General features: G+C 39.9%; 1 protein-coding gene across 1 annotated transcript in view; it reads left to right on the top strand.

Annotated features, from left to right (window-relative positions):
• Window positions 1–333: 333 nt before the first annotated feature.
• The window catches only part of DHTKD1 (dehydrogenase E1 and transketolase domain containing 1), a 42,623-nt gene continuing 19,116 nt past the window's right edge, over window positions 334–23,840 (top strand). The window contains exons 1-6 of the mRNA XM_081053334.1: window positions 334–617; window positions 10,856–11,011; window positions 12,210–12,421; window positions 13,232–13,426; window positions 17,203–17,472; window positions 21,212–21,383. Coding sequence (XP_080909460.1) covers window positions 461–617; window positions 10,856–11,011; window positions 12,210–12,421; window positions 13,232–13,426; window positions 17,203–17,472; window positions 21,212–21,383 — 1,162 coding nt within the window. The 5' untranslated portion in view covers window positions 334–460. The remainder of the gene's footprint in view (window positions 618–10,855; window positions 11,012–12,209; window positions 12,422–13,231; window positions 13,427–17,202; window positions 17,473–21,211; window positions 21,384–23,840) is intronic.

The following is a 23,840-nucleotide window of genomic DNA, read 5'->3' as shown; positions in this document are numbered from 1 at the left end:
CGGTCCCAGCCACTTTCTATGCACCCAGTCGCTAAATTTTCCTTTCTGTATGACAGCGTCTATCGTGTGTGTGTGGTTAAGTTCCGTGGCTTCCAACCAAGGATGGTGGGTGACTACTCCTGGCCGGAGGCTGCAGGAGATACGGAGGCATCACGGTTTGTACCGGAAAGCAGGTAACGCTCTGCTCGACACTTCACACTTCCCAAACCCAAGGCCACCCCCAGCCCCTAGGACAGCGCGAGCCCCGCCGGGTCCCGGGGCGTGGCTTCGCCGCGTCGACCCCTGCTCCGGATTGGCTCCGAGGGGCCGGCCCCCGGCCAATCAGGCACGGGGGCGTTGTCCAGGGGCGAAGCCCCCGCCTCCGGGTGTGCGCTCCCGGCTGGAGGCGTCCCTGAAGCGACCCTCCCTGCTCGCGGCGTCGGCTGCCCCACGTTCCGCCGACCAGGAGAACAAGCGGAGCATGGCCTCGGCCACTGTGGCAGCAGCGAGACGGACCCTCGGCCGAACCCCTGCGCTCCTCCTCGGGCGTGGCTACCAGACGGAAAGGGGTGTCTATGGCTATCGGCCTAGGAAGCCCGAGAGCCGGGAACCCCGCGGCGGCCTGGCGCGCCCCCCAGGTCCGGGATGGGGCCAGGCGTGGGCCTGCGGACTGGGGAAGCCGAGCCCCCGGCCGGGCCTGCGCTGGGCTGCTGCTGTGGGGGAGATCGGGCTTCGGGGGGGTGCGTGTGAGCGCAGGCAGGTGGGGAGCAAGGGGAGCCGAGGGGCACGCGAGCCCGCGCGGGCGTTGTCCGCGTTGGGGGCGCCCCGGGGCAGCCTCGGTGCCCGAGGAACCTTGAGGTCAGGGTCTCAGCGTCGGTTCCACGCTCAGGGGAACTTCTCACCTTCCGAGTTCGGACTTGTTCTGTGGGTTCTAGTCCTTAAACTTGTGGGAACTTAGCGCTTTGCAGAGGCGGGACTGCAGGAAAAGGAAAGTTCTAAGATCTCCCGGCTCCTGAAGTTTACCCAAGGATGCATTTTCAGGGCTGTCTGCAAGGCTTTTGTGAGCGGGAATGTGGCGGTTTCCGCTGACTGTGCGGATTGCGTGAGCACGGCGTTTAGTGGGTGGGCTTGGAGCACAGCACGGTGTTCATTATCCGTTTATGTCCTCTAGCTAGCCTCTTGAATTTCAGGGTTTAAAACTCTTTGCTGAATTTAGAACCATGTTACTGGAGTTTTAAGGGATTGGAAGACACGAATATCAGTTTTTGGAACCTCTCTCTCTGTTGCATGCTCATATGCAAGGGGATAATTTTGATTATTTGATTTGTGCTGCACGGTTATTGTATCTTTGTTCATCCTCACAGAGTAGAAGATGAATACAGATGAATTATTAGAAGAAAATCATTGGGCCACCTTTGTTTATTAGATTAACAATGAAAATGCCTTTCATGATCTAAGCACTTGACCTTTGGATCTTAACATCACACATTGGAACCTCAATAGTTTTTCTTGACCTCTGGGAACGTTTTAAATCAACCTGATTTCTCTCTCTTGAATGCAATGGGGTTTCTTTAGGAAGGCATTTTGGCCAACTAGATTGTTAATCCTAGAGGATAAGACTATAGATGTCTTATTCAACTTTGCAAATTGAGCGTCAATAATTTTATACGTCAGTTATTCTCAAGTTTGTGTGCTTTCAAATCACTTTGAATGATATTTAAAATGCCAGTTCCCAGGCCTCTTTCTCTCCCTCTCCCCCCTCAGGTTCTAATTCAGTGGTCTGAGATGAGGTAAGTTCAGGAATATGTATTTTTATGAAATACCCCAGGTAATTCTCCAACTGGAGGTCGATGGCCACCCGTGGCCAAATACTGTTACAGTCATAAGGAATGTATGTGCAAGATGTGTTTGACATTCTCTTGTTCATTTAAGATCATATTAGTGTCTGCTCAGTGCACAGTTATTGAGGTTTTCCCTTGCAATTGGGTCTCTATTTGATTCCTGTTAACATCCTGGCAACTGAGATTTGGCCTTGACTTGGAAAAACTTGGGTGGGTGGTTCTTAACTGGAAGACTGTATCTAAATAATCTTGGGAGCTTTAGGCCTGTGTGGTTTGAAAAATACCTCCAGAGTTGATTTTATATATAACCATCCTCTTCCCTCATCACCAAATTGTACATGCTTCTCCCACTAGTAATGAACTTGCTTGGTGAAATTTGAAAGTTTAGTATTAGGTTAGAACTGCAGGCCAAAGATATGGTCTTGTGTGTACTGGAAGGGAAGAGTGAAAGCAATACTGGGAAACAAATTGTTTGTTGCACAGTTATGGGATCTGGCTTATGGCATTTTGTTGCTAAGGGTAATAATTTTATTTTCATTTTTCTTATTTTTTTAATACTTTGAATATAACTTAAAGGCAAGTGGGCCATTTTGTAACTTTCTTCAAAATTACTATTGCGTGTAGATCTGTGACAGTTATTCTTCTTTCTGTTTCAGAACTTATAACATTAAATTGTAATAAGTCTTTTTGTAAACCATTAATCTCCTACTTGGCTGTGTGGGAGAAGAGGGAAGGAGAGTGGCATCTATCACTTCCAATAGTATCTCATTGGTCATCTGTCTTTATGTACCTGCAAGAGAGACTAGAAAGCATAGTCTTTATTCAGGGTGGCCATGCACCAGCTGAAAATTATCTTGAGAGAGAAGAGGAAAATAGATAATGGAAAAACTGGTAATCATGACACTTGACCTTTTGGGGCAAATATTCTAAGCTTTTCTTTCCATACATAGAATGTATTCATCCTCCACTCAATTCCTGAATCCAGCTCAAAGTCCATTATCTCTGGAGAATGTATCGTCCTCTCCATCACATCTGATGGTGGCTCCTCATGGTCTGTAATTTTATGAAATGCCACCCATTTATACATTCCGTATACAAAGAAAACTCCCATCCATAAAAGGAAAGAATGAAGAAATCTACAGCAGCCACTAATTCAAACGAGTTATCAAATCCTATTGGGAAGGAGTGATAAAAGCCTCTCGATGTGTCTATGTAGTAAATTTACGAGTTTATTTGGTCCATCAACTCTGCCCTCTGCCCATTCCCCAGGCTTTGGCTTATGGGTTCTTCTTCACCCATTATCTTCTGTGGCCATCTCGGATGTGGGCATTGGGCAGTATGCCCTCCTTGGGGACTACATCAGTTCTGTAACCTACTTTATTTTGATAAGGTCAAGCGCCCGAGAGTTACTTTAGAGGGTCAGCAATTACAGGGTTTTCTTTTTTCATTTGTTTTTTTCCTGGCTAGAGTTGGGATTTCTTTGGCAGTATAATTTTTCTTATAAAATTCATAAGTCTGCAGTCTTTTTGCTTCTGGTCATTCAATGAGCAAATTGCCCAGTCAAAAATCTCATCCAAACCTAGTTTTTATGCCTGAAAACTCTGGTTTTTCACTTACTGCTTCTGTGTTCTACCCATTCACCTCCCTAAATTTAATGGTGCTTACCTCGAAAGCAACCAAAATATAGTCTCGAGTGGGAGGGCAATACTCTTTATCGAATCTTGAAGTCTCAGTTGGCTCCCCTTGTCTAGCAGAGAATGCTTATAGAAGGTACTTGAAGAAGGATTTTGTCTGTTATCTCCTGCTAAGACAGGCTCTTCAGAACCACTTTTTGTAACTACTTCTCATTCTCCAAACTTGCCAGGGTCTGCCTCCTGGGTACTGAGGCCACAGACAGAGAGTCCTTCTCTGAAGAGTGAATTTCCTGCCATCTCTTCTTGCTGGTTAGCTAGCTCCACTCTGACCTCATCTTTCTCCCAGGCTTTCCTGAAAGTGACAGGAAACAGTGAACACATAGCCTGGGCTATAGGCTCCGTAGCATGTAGTCTGCCTTTCTGGATTTCATAGGTGACAGTTGTACCAAATGTTTTGTCAGATAGCATCACACTGCTCATCAGCTTTCTAGTCTGAACTTTCTGGGTCCTTGGTACCCACGGCCTGACTGCTAAGCCAGTCATGCATTTTAGGTTCTGTTATGGCAGCAAACCACCTTGGGTACCAAATTCTGTATTAGACAGGATGAGTTCAGGGGATGGGCCGGAAATCTGGAATCACAGTGACTTAAGTAAGATAAGTAAAAGTCTGAGCTGGTCTGACAGCTTACGGTCAGTTCCGTTAATCAGGACAGGAGGCTGATGAGGCCCAGGACGTGGTTTGATGGCTCTGGTCTTTTTCATGTTGCCTGTCCGTTGTCCTAAGAGGTGCCATCTTGGCTGAGAGGAATAACTGAGTTCGTGTGATGAGTCATGTACGTAACTTCAGTACTGGCAAAGTAAATCAAAGGATAAACCCTACTGAAAAATGGACTCATGACATCTTCCCACATGAAAGGTGACCTAATGAAGTGGGAGGAGTTATGGTCAGAGTTACAGTGTCTCCCTTCTCTTTGCCCTTCCATCAGCCTTCTTTCTTCATATACATATATATATGTATATAGGCTAAAAATCATTACCTTCACAGGATGACTCTATCATTTACTAAGACTTCCATTGTCTTAGGCTTTAAAGAGATATTGAATTTGTTTCTAGTCACCTTTTGGATGGCAGTAGTTTCACTAGTTAAAATTTGACCTGTGATGGCTGTTAGTAACAAGTGTGTACTTTAACCTCTGGAAATCTCAATTTCCAAGTAAACTTGAATCTGTTTCTCAACAATCCCAATTTAAAATGGAGGTGGGTTTAGGAGTGGTGATTCACAGGTATAAATTTCATTATAGAGGATTTCAGTTATAAAACAAATGGCAGAATTTAGAGATTATCAGGAGAGAGAGACATAGGATTCCAAACAGCATTTAGTGATCACTGACCTTGGCACTGAGCTTTAATAGTTGAAGTGAGAGGTTGTAGGTATGTTGTGTATTAGAAATAATAGGAGCCTTTCTTTACTGAAGTCAAATGATTGAAGAAAATCCTACTGCATTAGAGACTTTTTTTTTTTTTAATTAATTTTATTGGGGTGACAATTGTTAGTAAATTTACATAGATTTCAGGTGTACAATTCTGTATTACATCGTCTATAAATCCCATTGTGTGTTCACCACCCAGAGTCAGTTCTCCTTCCATCACCATATATTTGGCATTAGAGACTTTTTAAAAATCTAGATAATTCTGGAGCACAAATGAAGACCAAAAAGTCTAATGACATTAGCTGTTGTTCTTTAAAAAAAAAAGTCTCAATGACTTCTAGTTTTCTCATCCCTTTTTTCTATAGGCTCTGGACTTTCCTTTTCAATTTTTGTTATAGTATAATGGATAAAACACTGGATTGAAGTCAAATATGTTTTTTTTTAATTTCTAACTCATTTTCAGATTATGTATATATTTAATTTTATTGGGTAACAGTATGGGCGCAGCTCAGCTCCAAGTCCAGTCGCCGTTTTCAATCTAGCTGCAGGGGGCACAGCCCACCATCCCATGAGGGGAAATCTAACCGGCAACCTTGTTGTTAAGAGCTCGCACTCTAACCAACTGAGCCATCCGGATATCTACCATATCTACCGGCAGCTCAGCGGTAAATCTAGTTGTGGAGGGCACAACTCACTGGCCCATGTGGGAATTGAACTGGCAACCTTGTTGTTAAGAGCACACGCTCTAACCAACTGAACTAACTGGCCACCCCAAAGTCAAATATTTTTGAGTTCAAATTCCAGCTTCATTACCTGTGTTGCCTTTTGCAAGTCACTTAACCTCTTTGAGCCTCAGTTTGCTCTTCTGCAGATAAGGACACCTATTTCAGAGCTGTTGCAAGGATTAGTTAAGAGGATATGTGAAAAATCCAACACAATGTGCAGCAAAAGTTAGTACTTAATAAATGGTTACTGTCATTTATTATCCATCTACCTTGGCAATTATGCATCTACCTTGGCAATGATTTCAGAAAGGATTAGGAAAAAATTGAAAGGTCCAGAATAGGGTTTCCATTTAAAGTGCATATATGTGTGTGTGTATGTGTATATATATATATATGTATATATAGATATGATGTGAAATGAATTCTGTTGCACAGGCTAGGTCTATCTGAGTTCGTTCTACAGAATATAGTATTCTAGTACAAAGTCTTAGCTTTTAATGTGGTTATCTATGAAGTTCCTAAGTTAAAGCTGGAGGCAGCCATCTCATTTTTATAGGGTCCTAAGGGACCCCAATTAAAAATTCCCTTTCTTGGAGTCTTCAGTGTTTTTATAGCTACATAACATTACTTTAAGCATATGCTGCCTTAAATGGAAATAGATTGGTGTGATCTAGGTATTTTGTAGGGGAGGCTGTTTATGACCAGATAATAAAAAGGAACTCTATTGACTTTTGCTTTAAGCACTAAGTTTAGTTGAGTTTGTCTGTCAGTGCACTTATGCTGGTTAATATGAAAACTTTTCTTCCTGAAAATAAAACACTATTCAGTGCCTGCACCATGTTTGCTTACAGCAGAGAGTAAAGTAATTGATGTAGATAACCCTATCATAATTTCTTTTTTTTACTTCTTGTATTAGCTAAGATTCTTTTGGTCACAGAAACCTACTCTGGCTATCTTAAGCAAAGAGGAGACTTTATTTGAAAGATACAGGTGTCTTCTAGAACGGAAGGATGTGCGGAGTAAACCAGAGCTAACTCTGGGAATATTGGCAGAAGCTGAGTCTGAGCTCAGAGGGCATAGCTGTGAATGTACTCAGCTCCTGTATCAGCCATCACGAGTGTTGGGTGTCCTCCAGATCATGCCACAATCGGAGATTTGCCAGAAAGACTCATGGCACTCAGCATATAGTTGTGCTCAAGGCCAAGATTTATTACAGTGGCGTAATAGGCATACACAGCTGGATCAGAATGGAAAAAGGCCCAGCTAGAATCTGGAGGTACCATTGTGTAGGCTTCCTTCTGCTCCCTGTCCCATGAGTGGTGACACAGAATGCACACCTCTTCAAGCTACAAAAGCACTGCAACATATATGCAATGTTTTTGCCCAGGGAAGCCTATTAGACAGTAGGTACGCAAGACTTTTACTGGGGGATGTTCATGTAAACACCCTCTGCACGTGCCAAAATCCCAGACTCCCAGAAGGAGAGCAGGTGTTCAGCATAAGCCACACTGTTTACACAAACAGTCCAGGCACAAGAACCACCCTTATCAGTTAGCTTTAGAGGAGGACGCTCCTGAAACCCAAGTGCCCAGAGACCAGCCAAGGGCCAACCTTGCAAGCAGGCTTTTCTAAAGACCGCACTCTCAGGCTCTTTTCTTACCACTTAGCTCTCCGTTCTAAATTGTAAAATCTGGAAGGGTTGAATCTGACCCACCTTGACTCAGGTGTCTCTGGAATCCATGAAGCTGGAGACAAGCAAAATGGAGTGGTGTAGACATAGCTGCCGGAACCCACCCCCTGGAATGGGAGGGTGCAGCTCTCAGAAAGGGGGGGCTCCGAGTGAGCAAGAGAGATCTACCACAGCCCTCGAGGGCTCTGGAAAACTCATCATGAGGCTTCTGTGACTCTGTTACAATATGCTGAGTCTCAGAACTTCTTTCATTCAAGTAATAACACACATTTCTTGAGCATCTGCTCTGTGCTAGTTTCCTGAGCTGGAAGCATGCCTCCAATATTTTCCATTTTGTTTCGAAGAAGAGTGTGTGTGTGTGTGTCCTGTTCTTGTTTTCCCTCTTCCTTCTGGCTTCTTAGGGATTTAACTTAAATGCTTCTGAACTTTTGGAGATATCATGAGTTCTAAGCTATTTGGGCAATATTATGCCTAACATAATGGCATTCATTTTTCTGTTACAATAACTCTTTGATATATACAGTAATAGGAAGTTTTAAAATGAAAAATATATGCATTCTATTGTTGTTCTCCCATCCTTTTAAATATTTTTATCTCTTGTTTATTTTATATTCTTTCAATCTTCTAACTAATTTTTCATTAAATATTTCATTGTTTTAAATATACCTTTTGTAATGAATACCTCTATTATTTGCTACAGAAGAAAAACAGCAGAAACCCTTGTACCAAAGACGTGAGAGATGCCTCAAGTGTTTTGACCTAAATATTTATTTTTCTTTGCATCTCTGCAAGTATTTAAAGAAAGCTTGTGAAAGCAATCTGATTGTAAAATCTCTCTAGAGTTTTATAATTTTCCCCATAATATTGTACTTTTTCCCACAGCAGCAGTCTTAGGAACAAATCTAACTGATTCTTACCAGCAGACAGTAACCTAGTAAGGACAGACATGCCCAGAGCACTGAAGAGAACCCACTAATCAAAGGCTTTCAGAATGCAGCAGGCAGCAAGGCGGTTCAATGGATGCAGTTTGAAGAGCTCTATTGTACATGTCCATTGTGGAAAACTTAGAAAATATGATAAGCAAAAAAAACACAAACAAACAAACAAAAATCAGGAATTTTGATACAGGATAATCACTAAGCTTCTGGTCTGTTTCCTTTCTATAAATGAAATATGTATATAGATATATATGCATATATAAAGCATATATACTAATATGATACGGTATAAACTATAGAATGAAATATATATTATATGCTACGTATACATACACACACTTTAACAGAAACCAGACTCATGCTATGTATACTGTATTACGGTCTTTTCTCATCTAAGTAAACAAACACTTTTCCACTGAGCGTTCTCCTACAACATGCTTTTGTGAGGACTGTTGGCAAGTGGAGATTAGTTAACAACACTGCCACATGTCCCTCAGAGGACTGGAGGTTTACGAAGAGTTACAGGACCATGATAAGGAAATGTCAGCGAGGAACCAGGAGGCATTAACGCCACCTTCAGTATTGGAAAGGTGTGGGTGTGGGCAATGAATAGCTTCACCTACTACTGATGTCCTCTGGGGAAAACAGATTCCAGTTAGGACAGGACTATAAGGAGTGTTCGGGGAAGAGGTTAAGAATGTTGGGAGGTTTGTAAATCATGCAGCAGAATTCCAGAGGTTATGTGGAAGGACCTGGGGGGAAGACAGGGAAGGATATGGGATTGTATCCAGTAGAAGAAACCTGAGCAATGAAATAAGGGTCTCCGAGAAAAGAGATCGTCAGGAGGCTTGTAAGATGTGCTCAGAGGTGGGAGGGGAATATTCCTCTCTCTCTGGTTCTTCCCGAATAGTAGATGTCACATACTCTTTGTGGTCCCTGTTGCCCATTCCTTTTTTTTTTTTTAACATATGTATAAAAAAAAACTTTTAATCATGGTTGTCTTATAAAGGCCACTCCTTCTTAAAAACATTCTTTCGTTGGCTCTCTGGCATTGCAAGGTCCTGGTTTTGCTCTTTTCTCCCATCTCTAAAATATTGGTGCTCTGTGGGTCTGCCCAGGACTACTTTCTCAGTCTACTTTCTCTCTGGGTGATCTCCTCCACTTTCCATGGCTTCCAGTATCATCTACAAAACTCCATCATTAGTGCGATAAGTCCAATAGTAAATATACAGGGTTATCATGACCATTCTCAGAGCAATCTAGTAGCCTTTTGGAAAACATTGTCTTAGTGAATAAACATCAGCTCACAGAGATCACTGCTTCAATTTCAAATGTTCAAATCGCTCACCAGCCATGCTTTTAATGATACTCTACAACACTGACATGGGAATTGGCCCCAAAACACAGTGGTTTGGACACAGTCTTTCTGGATTTTAGCCACAAATATGCAGGTTTCCTACTCTGTAAAATGGCAGTTGAGAACTTCGGTATGGTTCATAACAGAACTCTATGGCAATGTTTCTAGCCTGAAATCAGTTCATTTACCAGGATTGTTTGATTGGTTAATCAGACATAGTACAGATCCTCCTACTGCCGTATTAGTGCAAACACACTCTTTCCCTATTCAGCATATGTCTGTTCTTTCCTCTGCGCCAGGGCCCACAGGTACATTTTGCAGTACTCTGAATATAAACCCAGGTGCATATGTAATTCTGAAATCATCACACAGCAGTACATGTTCAAAAAGAGGTCATTAAGATTTTCAAAATACGCGAACAGTTTTCTTTGGTTTCTGACAATAAAAATGCAAATTTTAAAAATGTTCAGAAAAATGTGTGCCCTCAATATCAGATCTGTTCACCTTCAGGGATTTGTGCTCAGTCTGTGTGAGACTACCGTCATGAACTGAAGGTTAACTGACTGTGGGATGAGGGATTTTCCCCCTCAAATTTTAGAAGGACTTTCAGGTGGAAAAGGAAAGAAAAACAGTTTGGGGCTGAATATAAAATCATCTCAAATAGAATTGGATTCATTACATGGAGACTGGGGAATCACACATTTAGGGCTTTTACAAAGGGGATTTTTTTTTTTTTTAACATTATGTGCGTGACACGAGTCTTTTCCTCATAAAAGATTTCCTGAGTCTATGAGATAATGATGTACCTGGGGTCTTTAAGAAATAAGGGAAAAAATGTAACACTGATTTTGTAGTTCTGTCTATCTCTATTTTTTATGTAAGGTATAGAAGAATATCTGAAACAATTGAGAGGACTCATTATCCATAATCTCAGCATTTTAAGTTATTTTCAATTTGGAGTATTCCCTTTTAATGTTTACCTGTGCGCATAGTTATTTTTATAAACGTTCACTCATAGTTCTATTTACTTTTTGGGTTTTTTAAAGTGTTTTTTAGTTACCGTGAGATAAATTTAAGGGAATATGTGTGTTTTCCTGAATTCTGATAGTCTTTCATCCTGAAAACCACGGGTAGATATGGTGAGTAGGAGCAATATGTTAAAAATATCTGAAGCCACAAGGGCTTCTTTGAAAAACAGATTTTTGTGGTTTGTGGGCATTTCCTAAACTGTTTGTGTTGGTTTCTTTTTCACCTGAATTAGTGGACCATGGACTTGCCAGGTTGGTGACAGTATATTGTGAGCATGGTCACAAAGCTGCCAAAATCAACCCTCTCTTCACTGGACAAGCCCTGCAGGAGAATGTGCCCGAAATCCAAGCCCTTGTGCAGACCCTGCAGGGACCCTTTAATACCACAGGTAAAGTCCATTTGCAAGAGACCTTCCGTGTGAGTTACCTGCCGACAGATATGGGGCTCCTTTCTCTGTTCTTGAAGAACCCACGTGCGCCCTGGAGCTGAAGCTTCCACGGAGTGTGAGGAGGCAGTGAGGGCCACATTCAGGCACTGCCATGGAGGAGCAGTCCTGAGGTTCTAGAATGGTCTTCCAATAGGGTCCATTTCCTCTACGTTCAAACACCTGGAGACAAATGGCCAACAGGTGCATGAAAAGGTACTCACTGTCACTAATCATTAGGGAAATGCGAATCAAAACCACAACGAGCCATCACCTCACACCTGTTAAAATGGGTATTGTTAAAAACCCCAAAGAGACAAGTGTTGGTGAGGATGCGGAGAAAAGGGAACCCTTGTGCACTGTTGGTGGGATTGTAAGTTGGTACAGCCACTATGGATGACAATATGGAGGTTCCTCAGAAAATGAAAAATAAAACCACCATGAGATCCAGCAATCCCACTTCTGGGTATTTACTCAAAGGAATTAAAATCAGGATGGTGAGGAAATACGTGAACTTCCATGTTCAGTGCAGCATTGGTCAGTAGATACCAATGATCCAAAGTGTATCATAAGAAACCATAAGCAATATAAAGTAAATGTTGGTTTAACTCATGTTGTAGGTTTAGGCAAATGGCTGATAACTGAGTTGGTGCTGAGCTGATAACATATTACAAAACCTTCCTTTGACTGAGGTTCAAGGATATTTCCTTTTACCTTAAAATATTGCTTTACTATCAATACAAATTCACATTAAGACCAACTTTTTAATAATAGATGCTGCTTTATAGATATTATTAAGACTTGAACATTTTGGTAGACAGATATTTGAGATAAAGGTACGACGTATGATTTGTAGCTATAAAGCAGATAAAAAGGTTTCAAATTTTAGTTTGAAATGACTATAGAATCAAAATTTGGTATAAAGCAGCATGGCTCTGTCCTTGGGAAGAAAGATTTTTTTTTTTCTTTTCTCATTTTACTACCTTATGGCTTTTGACCATATTTTTAGTTTTGCTTCTAGAAAAATATAGAGAAGTATTAATATTGACCCAAGTTATTCAGAATGAAATGCTCTGAACTGAAATAATTATTTTGGTATGTTGTATAATTAGTTACGTGGTTGATTCTTCTTTAAAATGATCCCTTTGATTCCATTTCATAGGATTATTGAACATGGGGAAGGACGAGGCCTCGCTGGAGGAAGTATTAGCCTATCTCAACCAAATCTACTGTGGGCAGATTTCTATTGAAACCTCCCAACTTCAGAGCCAAGAGGAGAAAGACTGGTTTGCCAAGCGGTTTGAGGAACTAAAAAAGGAGACATTTACCACAGAAGAGAGAAAACATCTGTCCAAACTAATGCTAGAATCGCAGGTATAAAAGCAGTAGCTAATATCAGGGAACTAGGTCAGCTCATTTTCTACAGAGACATATAAATATTGAAGAGAGGGAATTAGACATTAATTCTCTGAACGTACCTCCACTTGCCCCCCATTGCCTCAACACGACTGACAATATATCACCAACCACTTTATTCTGAGCAGGAAAAAGTAGAACGCCGAACAATGGACCTTTTGGTTCTTCTCAGAGTCAAAATGCTTTTTATATATTTGTCTCCTCACTCTATAAAAGATTGAAAAATCCTTGAGATCTTGCTTCTCTTTTTATTATCTGGAGTGATTGAAAAATTAAAAAAACCTGTGCATGAAAGACAAATTAATACAAATAATGGAATTGAATCTCTGGCAGGGCTATAATCAGGACTCAGGCATATCAAGATGACAAGAAACTATTCCCAATCATTCAGACAGTTGGCTAGTTTGCAGCCTTGATGAAAATAGTACTGTAGAGCCTGAAACTAGAACTCGGGTAGTGGGAGAACAGCAGAAACCTAAGGCCCGGCCCTACACTAGAAGAACACACATTGTAAGGGGGTTCCTCTTGGAGTAAGACATTCTACCTCTCAGGTCATTTTCTCTGCATCCCCCACTGCTCTCTGGTGTCCTTGGCAAGGCTTTCCTGCCGGGCTAGGGGGACTATGTCAGTCTCTGGGACATGTAGTGAGGGGGCACGGCTGAAGCCATGGGAAGTGTGGGGATCTGTTCAATGACACGTCGGTGAGTTTGACTTTGACTTGAGGAGTCAGCTATCTTCCTGTAACTGTGTCTGATATGATGTCCATAGGAGTTTGACCACTTTTTGGCCACCAAGTTTGCCACAGTGAAGCGATATGGAGGCGAAGGAGCTGAAAGCATGATGGGTTTTTTCCATGAATTGCTGAAAATGTCAGCTTACAGTGGGATCACCGATGTCATCATTGGGATGCCCCATAGAGGGAGACTTAATTTATTGACAGGCCTTCTGCAGTTCCCTCCAGAGGTAAGATACTTTTTATGACAATCGACTGTAACAGAATAAAACTAATGGTAATAATTCCTTTTAGAAAACTGACAAAGCGTATGCGCCATTGACATGTGACATAGCTGACTTAATTGATGGAATGCAATGCTGCTGGATAGAACTGGTATTTAGGTTGAGTTTCTGTATAATCACCTATGGATCCTTTCTTCTCTCAGGGAGATTAAAGATTACTTTGTTTCCTCAAGGATTTTATGAATAGATACATTCTGTTCTGGGAAGCACTCTTTTCTTACTTAATAAACATTGTTCAAATGAACACAGAGATCTGTGCCATTATATGCAAATTTACCTCCTACTTATTTGCAGAATTTATAATTAATAGATTGTATAAAACTAATAACACATTGTTATCTGAAGAAACCACCTAAGTGAGTGGTTTTATGGGTAATTGAGTTTTGGTATTTCTGTTCAGTCCAACTGAGCTGCCCTGTAAGTCTCTCAAAAGACTTGACAGCCAGAACTGAAAATTTGGTGTCGGGGAACATCCGAGAGATTTGATATGTAATAAGATTGTGGCCACTATGCATGAATAAGCCTCACTACTGTTCTTGTCCTGGAGATTAAAAATAATTATAAGTGTTAAAGGCACTATCAAAGTTAGGTGGAGTGAATAGAGCCCTTGGAAGGATGTGTGATCCTTAAGAATATTAGAAAATCTATATGGTGTCATGTCTAGGGGCCAAGTTTTACCACTATTCGTCATACCTCAGTGTTTCTGATGCTAAAAGGCTGATAATCAGCTTTTATAAGACAAATACCTTAGAAAAGGTACAGTACTTATACGACAGGATAAAGTGATTGACAGATGGAGGCATGTGTTTCGATCCATGCAGAAATTCTTAAACCAAAAATTGCATTCCCAAAATAGCTTAGACAAAGAAATTACTCAAAGATGCAGAGATGATTACAAAGGATCATCTTTTTGAGAAACACATCTTATCTGCACTGTGTGAGTATGTATGTATCTATTTGTAGATGGGTCAGTAAGAAGCTTTTTTAATAATCCACATGCTCTTTTGGTAAATACCTTGGTTTGAGATCCACCTTTCTTGCTTACTAGCCAAGGAACTTTAACAATTTAGTTAATTTCTCTTGCTTGTTCATTTTGAAAATGGGGAGTAACATCTATCTCCTAGAAGACTAAAAATGAAGTCAGAGAATGTATGCAGACAAGTGCTTTGAGAACTGGATGGTATAGCTTTTTAGATGTGAGCTAAGCTGTATCATCCCCTGTCTGAAAGGGATTAAGTTCTATTATTTTCCTCTCTATGTTTAACAAAATTAATACAAAGTTCTTTTTTTTTTCAGTTTCAGGCGTACAAAACAACGCAATAGTTGGACATTTACACCCCTCATAAAGTGATAATCCTTCTCTCCAATCTATTGCCCCTCTGACATCGTATCTATCTATTACATTTTCTTTGACTCTATTCCCTGTGCTGTACTCCATATCCCATGTCTGCAAATATATTACATTATAGTTGACATACAATATCATTCAACTTCAGCTTCAGGTGTACAGTGCAGTGGTCAGGAATCTACACCATCCATGAAGTGGTCTCCCTAGTGAGACAAGTGCCCATCTGACACCCCACAAAATCTTTACAACATTATTGATTATCTTCCCCAAACTGTCTTTCATATCCCTGTGGAAATATTGTAGTTACCAATTTATGCTGTCTAATTCCTTCCTCTTCTTCCTCATCCCCCCTCCCTTCTAGCAACCATCAGTTTTTCCTCTATATCTTTGAGACTATTTCTGTTCACTTTGCTCATTTATTCAGATCTTTAGATTCCACATACAAGTGAGATCATATGGTATTTGTCTTTCTCCGACTGACTTATTTCACTTAGCATAAAGTTCTCTAGGTCCATCCATATTGTTGCAAATGGTAAGATTGCATTCTTCTTTATAGCCAAGTAATATTCCATTGTATAAATGTACCACCGTTTCTTAATCCAGTTGTCTACCGATGGGCATTTTGGTCGTTTCCAAGTTTTGACTATTGTAAATAGCACTGCAATAAACATAGGGGTGCATATACTTTTTGAATTAGTGTCTTGGATTTCTCTGGATAGATACCTAGGAGTGGAATTGCTGGGTCATAAGGTAGTTCAATTTGCGTTTTTTTGAGATACTGCCATACTGCTTTCCATAGTGGGTACACCGATCTGCAATCCCACCAACAGTGCACCAGGGTTCCCTTTTCTCTACAACCTCGCCAGCACTTGTTTGTTGATTTATTGATGACAGCCATTCTGACTGGAGTGAGGTGGTATCTCATTGTGGGTTTTATTTGCATTTCTCTAATGATTAGTGAGGTTGAGCATTTTTTCATATGCCTGTTGGCCATCTGAATTTCTTCTTTAGAGAAATGTCTCTTCATGTCCTCTGCCCATTTTTTAATTGGGTTGCTTGTTTTTTTGGTGTTGAGCTGAATGAACGTTTTATAAAATTTGGATATTAACTCCTTATCAGATGTATCTTTGAGAATTATCTTTTCCCATTCAGTAGGCTGCCTTTTTGTTTTATTGATGGTTTCCTTTGTTGTGAAAAAACTTTTTAAGTTTGATGTAATCCAAAGTTTCTTTTTTCTCTTACTTCCCTTGCCCTAGGAGATATATCAGTAAAAATATTACTCAGAGTAATGTCTGCAAATTTACTCCCTATATTTTCTTCTAGGAGTTTTATGGTTTCAGGTCTTACATTTAAGTCTTCAATCCATTTTGAATTTGTTCTCATATATTGTGTAAGGAGGTGGTCCAGTTTCATTTTTTTGCATGTGTCAGTCCAGTTTCCCCAGCATCATTTATTAAATAAACTGTCTTTACCGCAACGTAAATTCTTGCTTCCCTTGTCGTAGATTAAATGACCACATATGAATGGATTTATTTTTGTGCTCTCTATTCTGTTTTATTGATCTATGTGTCTGTTTTTATGCCAATTCCATACTGTTTTGATTATTATAGCCTTGTAATATGATTTGATGTTGGGTAGCATGATGCCTCCCGCTTTGTTCTTATTTCTCAAGATTGCCGTGGCTATTTGGGGTCTTTTATAGTTTCATATAAATTTTAGGATTATATGTTCTATTTCTGAGAAAAATGTCATTGGTAGTTTGATAGGAATTGTGTTGAATCTGTATATTGCCTTTAACTATATTAATTCTTCCTGTCCAAGAACATGGTATGTATTTCCATTTATTTGTATCTTCTTTGATTTCTCTCTTCAGTGTCTTATAATTTTCTGAGTACAGGTCTTTTACTTCTTTGGTTAAATTTATTCCTAGGTATTTTATTGTTTTTGAAGCAATTGTAAATGGGATTGATTTCTTGATTTCTCCTTCTGATAGTTTATTATTGGTGTATACAAATACAACTGATTTCTGAATATTAATTTGACAGAGTTCTTCTGAAAATCTATTCTGACAGATGTATTTAAAAATTTTATTTTGCTTGTTGCAAGGCAGAGGTACCTTTCTGTCTGTGTCATGTTAAACTGTTCGTATAGTGTTGGGACTACATTAGATTGTGGAAATTTCCAAATAGAATACACCTCTGTGCAATGGAGCAGTTAGAAGTTTGTGCCTATTTTTAAACAATGCATGATAATAATAATGATAAAAACATGTGCATAAAGATTTTTTGTATTGTATAATTTAAACTTACCACCTCTTTCCTAGTTTCCATTGTGATAAAAGCTATTTTTTTCCTTGTCTGTGTATACATGATAGCTGATGTTCCGTAAAATGCGAGGCTTAAGTGAATTTCCGGAGAATGTCCCAGCCACTGGAGATGTGCTGTCTCACCTGACCTCCTCGGTTGACCTGGACTTTGGTGCACACCATCCCTTGCATGTGACAATGTTGCCTAACCCCTCGCATCTAGAGGCCGTTAACCCCGTAGCCGTCGGGAAGACTCGGGGAAGGCAGCAGTCCAGGCAGGATGGGGACTACTCCCCAGACAGTTCGGCTCAGCCTGGGGACAAAGTCATATGTTTACAGGTACTTGTAATTTCAGGCAATGAGGCCAGAGGTTGGGAAGACTGACTAGGGAAAAAGAATGTCTGGGTTGCTAGGTCTGAAAGGAGCTGGAAGATACTCAAGATGGACCTGAGATGAACTTTTGGGAAAAGAAGATTCTGGGGTCATTTTAAAAATCAACAGTAGATATGAAGTCTAGTCTCAAGGCATCTGACTTTAGATTGAGGTTTCCACTATGTGTTTTTTTTTCTTGAGTTATGAATTAATTAAGGGAGCATTGAAAGGCATACCTGCTACTGCTAAGAGGACAGATGTCATGGCTTCTCTAAAAGTATGGTCTTCTAGTAAACTATATGTACCCATATCTCTAACAAGGCTAAAAGAGTCTGGATTTAGTCATTTATTACTTTTTTGTTTACACTTTATTTATTTATTTATATTATTTTATATTAATTTCAGGTATTCAGCATAGTGGTTAGACATTTATATAATGAACTGATTCCCCTAACTAGTCTAGTATCCACCTGGCACTATCCATAGTTATTACCGTACAATGACTGTATTCCCTATGCTTTACTTTACATCCCTGTGACTATTTTGTAACTACCAATTTGTACTTCTTAATCCCTTCACCTTTTTCACCCTGCTCCCAACTCTCCTTCCATCTATCACACTGATAAATCTAGTACCCATCTGACGCCATGCGTTGTTATTATAGTATTATTAACTATATTCCTTATGCTATGCACCAGATCTCCACATCTACCTTGTAACAACCAATTTGTACTTCTTAATCCTGTCTCATTTTTCACTTACCCTTCACCCTCCTCCCATCTGGCAACCATCACAATGTTGTTTGTTTGTTTTAAAATGAAGGCCTTTGGCATTAAGGCAACCAATATGAATTATTAGTGTGGCTCTTCCTTCTTCTAACCCCCAATTTTTCATAACCCAAAATGTATATTTTAGAGGTTTGAACCATAGGTCACATTTTTTTTCTACAAGTTTTGATTTAAATATGGAACTTTAACTACTGGGAGACAATTAATCCTGGATATCGGTAACCGGGTCTTCAAACCCAACAGAAATCTCTATATTCATAAGGCAGTAGAATATTTAGCTATGTATACAAATAACCACACTATCTTATTCACATTAATTTTTCATGGGCCAGAAACTTATAGAAAATAAATTGGGGGTAGGCAGAATTGGATTGGATTATGATATGATATTTCTAAATATAAACCTCCAAATCATTAGGCAGACATTCTCTTTACCATTCACTTGACTTAACTCATGATACTCTGATATATTTTAGTCACTCACTTTTACCCACTACATTAAGCAGCTCTTAAAGTTGATTTCTGAAGAGGTGAAAATGGTATTTTCTTTAAAGAAATAAGAAACTGACTACCCTCTTATCTACTTTATGTTCCCAAAATATTTGGCCCTGCTCCGTCAGCACATATCTTGCCTTGCTCAAGTACCCAATTCTAGTTTCTTGTGGGAACTCTAAGTTTGGAGCCTGTAATACCGTGTTTCCCCGAAAATAAGACGTAGCTGGACCATCAGCTCTAATGCGTCTTTTGAAGCAAAAATTAATATAAGACCCGGTCTTATTTTACTAATATCATATCATATCATATCATATTATATCATATCATATCATATCATATATAATATAACCAGGTCTTCTATTTTTGCTCCAAGAGACATATTAGAGCTGATTGGCTAGGTCTTATTTTCGGGGAAACAGCGTATCACAGTGGGTAAGATTCCCCATGCTACTTTTCCTGCCTGTCTTCTGTTTGTCTTAGTCCCGGACCTGGTGAAAGTGGATTTTAATTTGTGATCTTGTGTCTTCAACCCCTTGCCTCCACCCTGTTGTGTTTGGCTGAGCAGCTTGCACCTCACCCAACATTTGTGCTTATGAACGCTTAATCCTACAAAGCTTTATGGAGCATAGTGGAGTGGTTTTCGTTTTTATTTAAGAAGGAAAATAAAATTAGCAAATGACACAGTTGTGCTTTAGTGCCAAGCATCCTAAGACCAGGATAAAACAATGTAAGTTACAAACATATGTTATGTTCTTATCAATGCTTCTACTGTAGCATTTTTGTAAAAGGAGCAGAAAAGGCACACATCTCTCTTCCTTGCTTTACTGACCTCGTTTTCCATCTTTACCCACAAGAACTCCCATCAGCAAGGAGGCCTTAGGGCGAGAAACCCCTTGACCTTGTGTGGGCCATGGTGTGGCTGCAGGTTGGACTTTACCATGTAGCACGGTATAGAAACGACAAGAACTCTGGTACCAAGAAGACCTGAATTCACATCCTGGCTGTGCTGCCTTCTAGCTTGGCCTGCCTGCTTCTGTACTTGGGTCTTCTGAATCTCATAGTTTACGTGGGAGTCTATTACATTCCTCATCGTGTTCTGAGGATTAAGTGAGAACATATACAAAATAAGTTTCTTGATCCAGGAGAATGGCTTGGAGGGATGGGGAAATAAGTAGAAAAAAATGGAGACATCACAGAAGCTCTACAGTTTAGTGCAAGCCATGTGAAATATATATTCTTTCTGAACCTTGGTTTTCTCATCTGTTAAAAGGACAGTAGTGACTTACTTACCTGCCTCACCCCCCGGTTGTTGAATGGATTAATAATGAATAGTGCTGTGGAGATAATGTAAGAGTATGTTATTACTAGGTAAAGATGCTCCAAACTGTCACTCATTCCTGTAGATCCTAGCTGTGGAAATTTCATTTATGCAAAGCAGTGCTTCCTTTCTTAGCCGAAATATTCTACTTATATAAAAATGACTCTACCGGACATTATCCATGCCATTTAAAAATCTACTAAGTATTCTTTCTTCATTAATATTTAAGTCTTTTGATTCTGTTTCTATTAGACCACAACAGTTGCCTTAAGTCAGAGCATATCAGATCATTTTGTGATTTAGTTCAGCATCTTGTCTATTTACAATAATTGTCGTTTAGCATGATGTCTGTAGAGCTCACATTTTCTTCTAAAATCTACAATTCCCTCATTATTTGCTTTCAACTTTTCTAAAAAACATTTCCCCCCATTCTGTCACCTTCCATGCACCATGTTTTTTGATGACATTATGATCTAACAGACTAGAGTAGCACATTTTAGACTTTCTCTCATGGTAGCATTTTGTGTTTTCCTCCAAACACCTTTCACCAATGTATCGTGTACATTCCCCCCATGCCTGCTGTCTCTGCTGTCACGTCACTCTCCTTTATGTTCACAGCAGTGGTCAACACACCATTAGCTGAGGTGAGCTGCATGCAGTCTCTTTTCAGGGACAAAATGATTAGGGGAGAGTTCAAAGCTGTGCACTGTTCCTTGTATCTTGCAGGCTGTTTTCATGAAAGCTTTTCTAGAGCTGATTTCCTTCTGCACCTCCAACAGCCTTTCCTTCTGTGATGCTGCCGTACGCATACAGTAGACTGTCGATGAGTATACTAAGTGATGGGTTTAGGTGATGATGTGGGCTGGAAGCAGTGGCTCACCTGGTGTTGGCTACAAGGGGAAAAGGCCTGATTTAGCATCTTTGAAGGCTGTTTGAGATCAGCATAACCGATCTACAACCAGCAGATTTTCAGGAGGGCAGGAAAATAGTGAGAGGGTGGTTGTTTCATTCCTGCTATTATTTGAAAACAATTTATTCTAGTCTGAAAACTTAAATTTCTCCATCCCTTATGTTCTTTTTCTTTTTTTTCTCCCCTGTGATTTAGGTTCATGGTGATGCTTCTTTCTGTGGTCAAGGGATTGTTCCTGAAACATTTACACTCTCTAATCTCCCACATTTCAGAATTGGTGGGAGTATCCATTTGATTGTCAATAACCAGCTGGGTTATACCACTCCGGCAGAAAGAGGAAGATCTTCCTTATACTGTAGTGATATCGGTATGTAATACAGCAGGCGTTCATGTTGCGGGGTCAGACAAGGAATTCCTGGAGAAACTTCTTGTTCAATCAGAACAATGAGCCTCACTGGTTATCCCATTTTAAATTTTGGATCAGATACAGTCAGTAGCCACCAACAGTTTTTAAATTAATAATTATTTTAAACTCTGAGTGTAATCTTTAAATCCAAGGAAATATTACTAGAATGCAACTTAGAGGATGCCATCTCGAATTGTTTAAGTAACCAGTTGAATGCTCTGATGGAAATCAGAGATCAACACAATTAGTACAACACTAGAATAATTGTCTTTAGGATATTCAGACTTGGAGTACCCAAATCTTAGTCAAAAAGGATATGTTCCATTTAATAAGGGGTTGCTATTCAAAATATATAGAGCAAATACAACTTATTAACAAAAACAACCCAATTAAAAAATGGGCAGAAGAACTAAATAGATGTTTTTCCAAAGTAGACATATAGATGGCCAACAGGCACATGAAAAGGTGTTCAACGTCACTAATCATCAGGGAAATGCAAAACAAAACCACAATGCGATATCACCTCACACCTCTTGTAATGGCTATCATCAAAAAGATAAGAGATAACAGATGCTGGCAAGGATGTGGTGAAACGGGACCCTTATACACTGTTGGTGGGAGTGTAAAGTGTCCAACCACTATGGAAAACAATATGGAGGTTCCTCAAAATATTAAAAATAGGTCTACCATCGGATCCAGAAATTCCATTTCTGAATACCCAAAGGAAATGAAAACAGGATTTTAACAAGATATATGCACACCTATGTTTAGCACAGTATTACTCACAATAAGCAAGATATGAAAACAACCCAAATGTCCATCAATGGATGAATGGATAAAAAAGATGTGCCAAATGGGCCGGCCCAGTGGCTCAGGCGGTTAGAGCTCCACGCTCCTAACTCCGAAGGCTGCCAGTTCGATTCCCGCATGGGCCAGTGGGCTCTCAACCACAAGGTTGCCGGTTCAATACCTCGAGTCCCGCAAGGGATGGTGGGCTCCGCTCCCTGCAACTAAGATTGAACACGGCACCTTTAGCTGAGCTGCCACTGAGCTCCCGGATGGCTCAGTTGGGTGGAGCGCGTCCTCTCAACCACAAGGCTGCCTGTTCGACTCTCGCAAGGGATGATGGGCTGTGCCCCCTGCAAGTAGCAACGGCAACTGGACCTGGAGGTGAACGGCACGCTCCACAATTAAAACTGAAAGGACAACAACTTGAAGCTGAATGGCACCCCCCACAACTAAGATTGAAAGGACAACTTGACTTGGAAAAAAAAAAAAGGCCTGGAAGTACACACTGTTCCCCAATAAAGTCCTGTTCCCCTTCCCCAATTAAAAAAATATTTTTCTTTAAAACAAACAAACAAAAAGAATTAAAAAGAAAAAAAGATGTGGCATATATATACAATGGAATGTTCCTCAGCCATGAGAAAGGAGGAAATCCTATTTGCTACAACATGGATGGACCTTAAGCACATTATGCTAAGTGAGATAAATCATACAGAAAAAGACAAGTGCTGTATGATATCACTTATATGTGGAATCTAAAATAGAATGTCAAAGCTATTTAAAAACAAAAAAAAAACAGAGTAAAATGGTGGTTACCAGGGGATGGGAGGGGGAGGATAAGATTGATGGTATTTAAGGGTACAAACTTGTAACAAGTAGTAAATAAGCCATAGAGATCAAATGCACAGTATAATGAATATAGTCAATAATACTGCACTTTCATGACATAATGTGATAAATATTGCTTCAATGGCAATCATAGCACAATATATAAACGTACCAAAGTAACACACGATATACCTTAAATTTATACATTGTAACATGTCAACATATATATATATATAAAAGGATATGTTCAGCCACTAAATTTGGCCAAGTGGTCTGGTTAGAAATCAGATGTGAAGAAGCAAAGTTGACTTGTTTCAACCTGTGGAAATTGGCAGTATTAAGAGAAATACAGGGCTTTTATTACCAAGTTCCTATTTCACACAGTTCTCAGGACTGTTAGAGGGTAGTAACTATTCTGTTTTTATACCCAGAGACTGGCCTGGATGCCTTTGGGGCTGTCTGTGTGAATTTTTTGTGGTTACTGAAACCACAAGTTACTGAAAAATCATTCTTTCTCTTTAGAGAAAATCCTTTTTTTTTCTAGGATGCATTCTTTCATGACCCTTTTATCTCAGGAGGAATGATAATAGTAATAATGACAATAATAAAATAAATATTGTTATATACCATGCACTTTTAAGAACTTTATATGCATCAACTCGTTTAACCTTTACAACCTGACTAAGAGGTAGGGGCTATTATCCCAGTGTTACATGTAGGGAGACTGAGATTCATAACTTAACCAAGGTCACACAGTAAATCACAGAGCTAGGACTTGAACTCCTTCTTGTCAGCTGGACTCCA

The sequence above is a fragment of the Rhinolophus hipposideros genome (assembly GCF_964194185.1).
Source record: "Rhinolophus hipposideros genome assembly, chromosome: 1".
Taxonomy (NCBI): Eukaryota; Metazoa; Chordata; class Mammalia; order Chiroptera; family Rhinolophidae; genus Rhinolophus; species Rhinolophus hipposideros.
The sequence above is the reverse complement of the archived record's forward strand: the minus strand, read 5'-3'. Positions and strand labels throughout refer to the sequence as shown.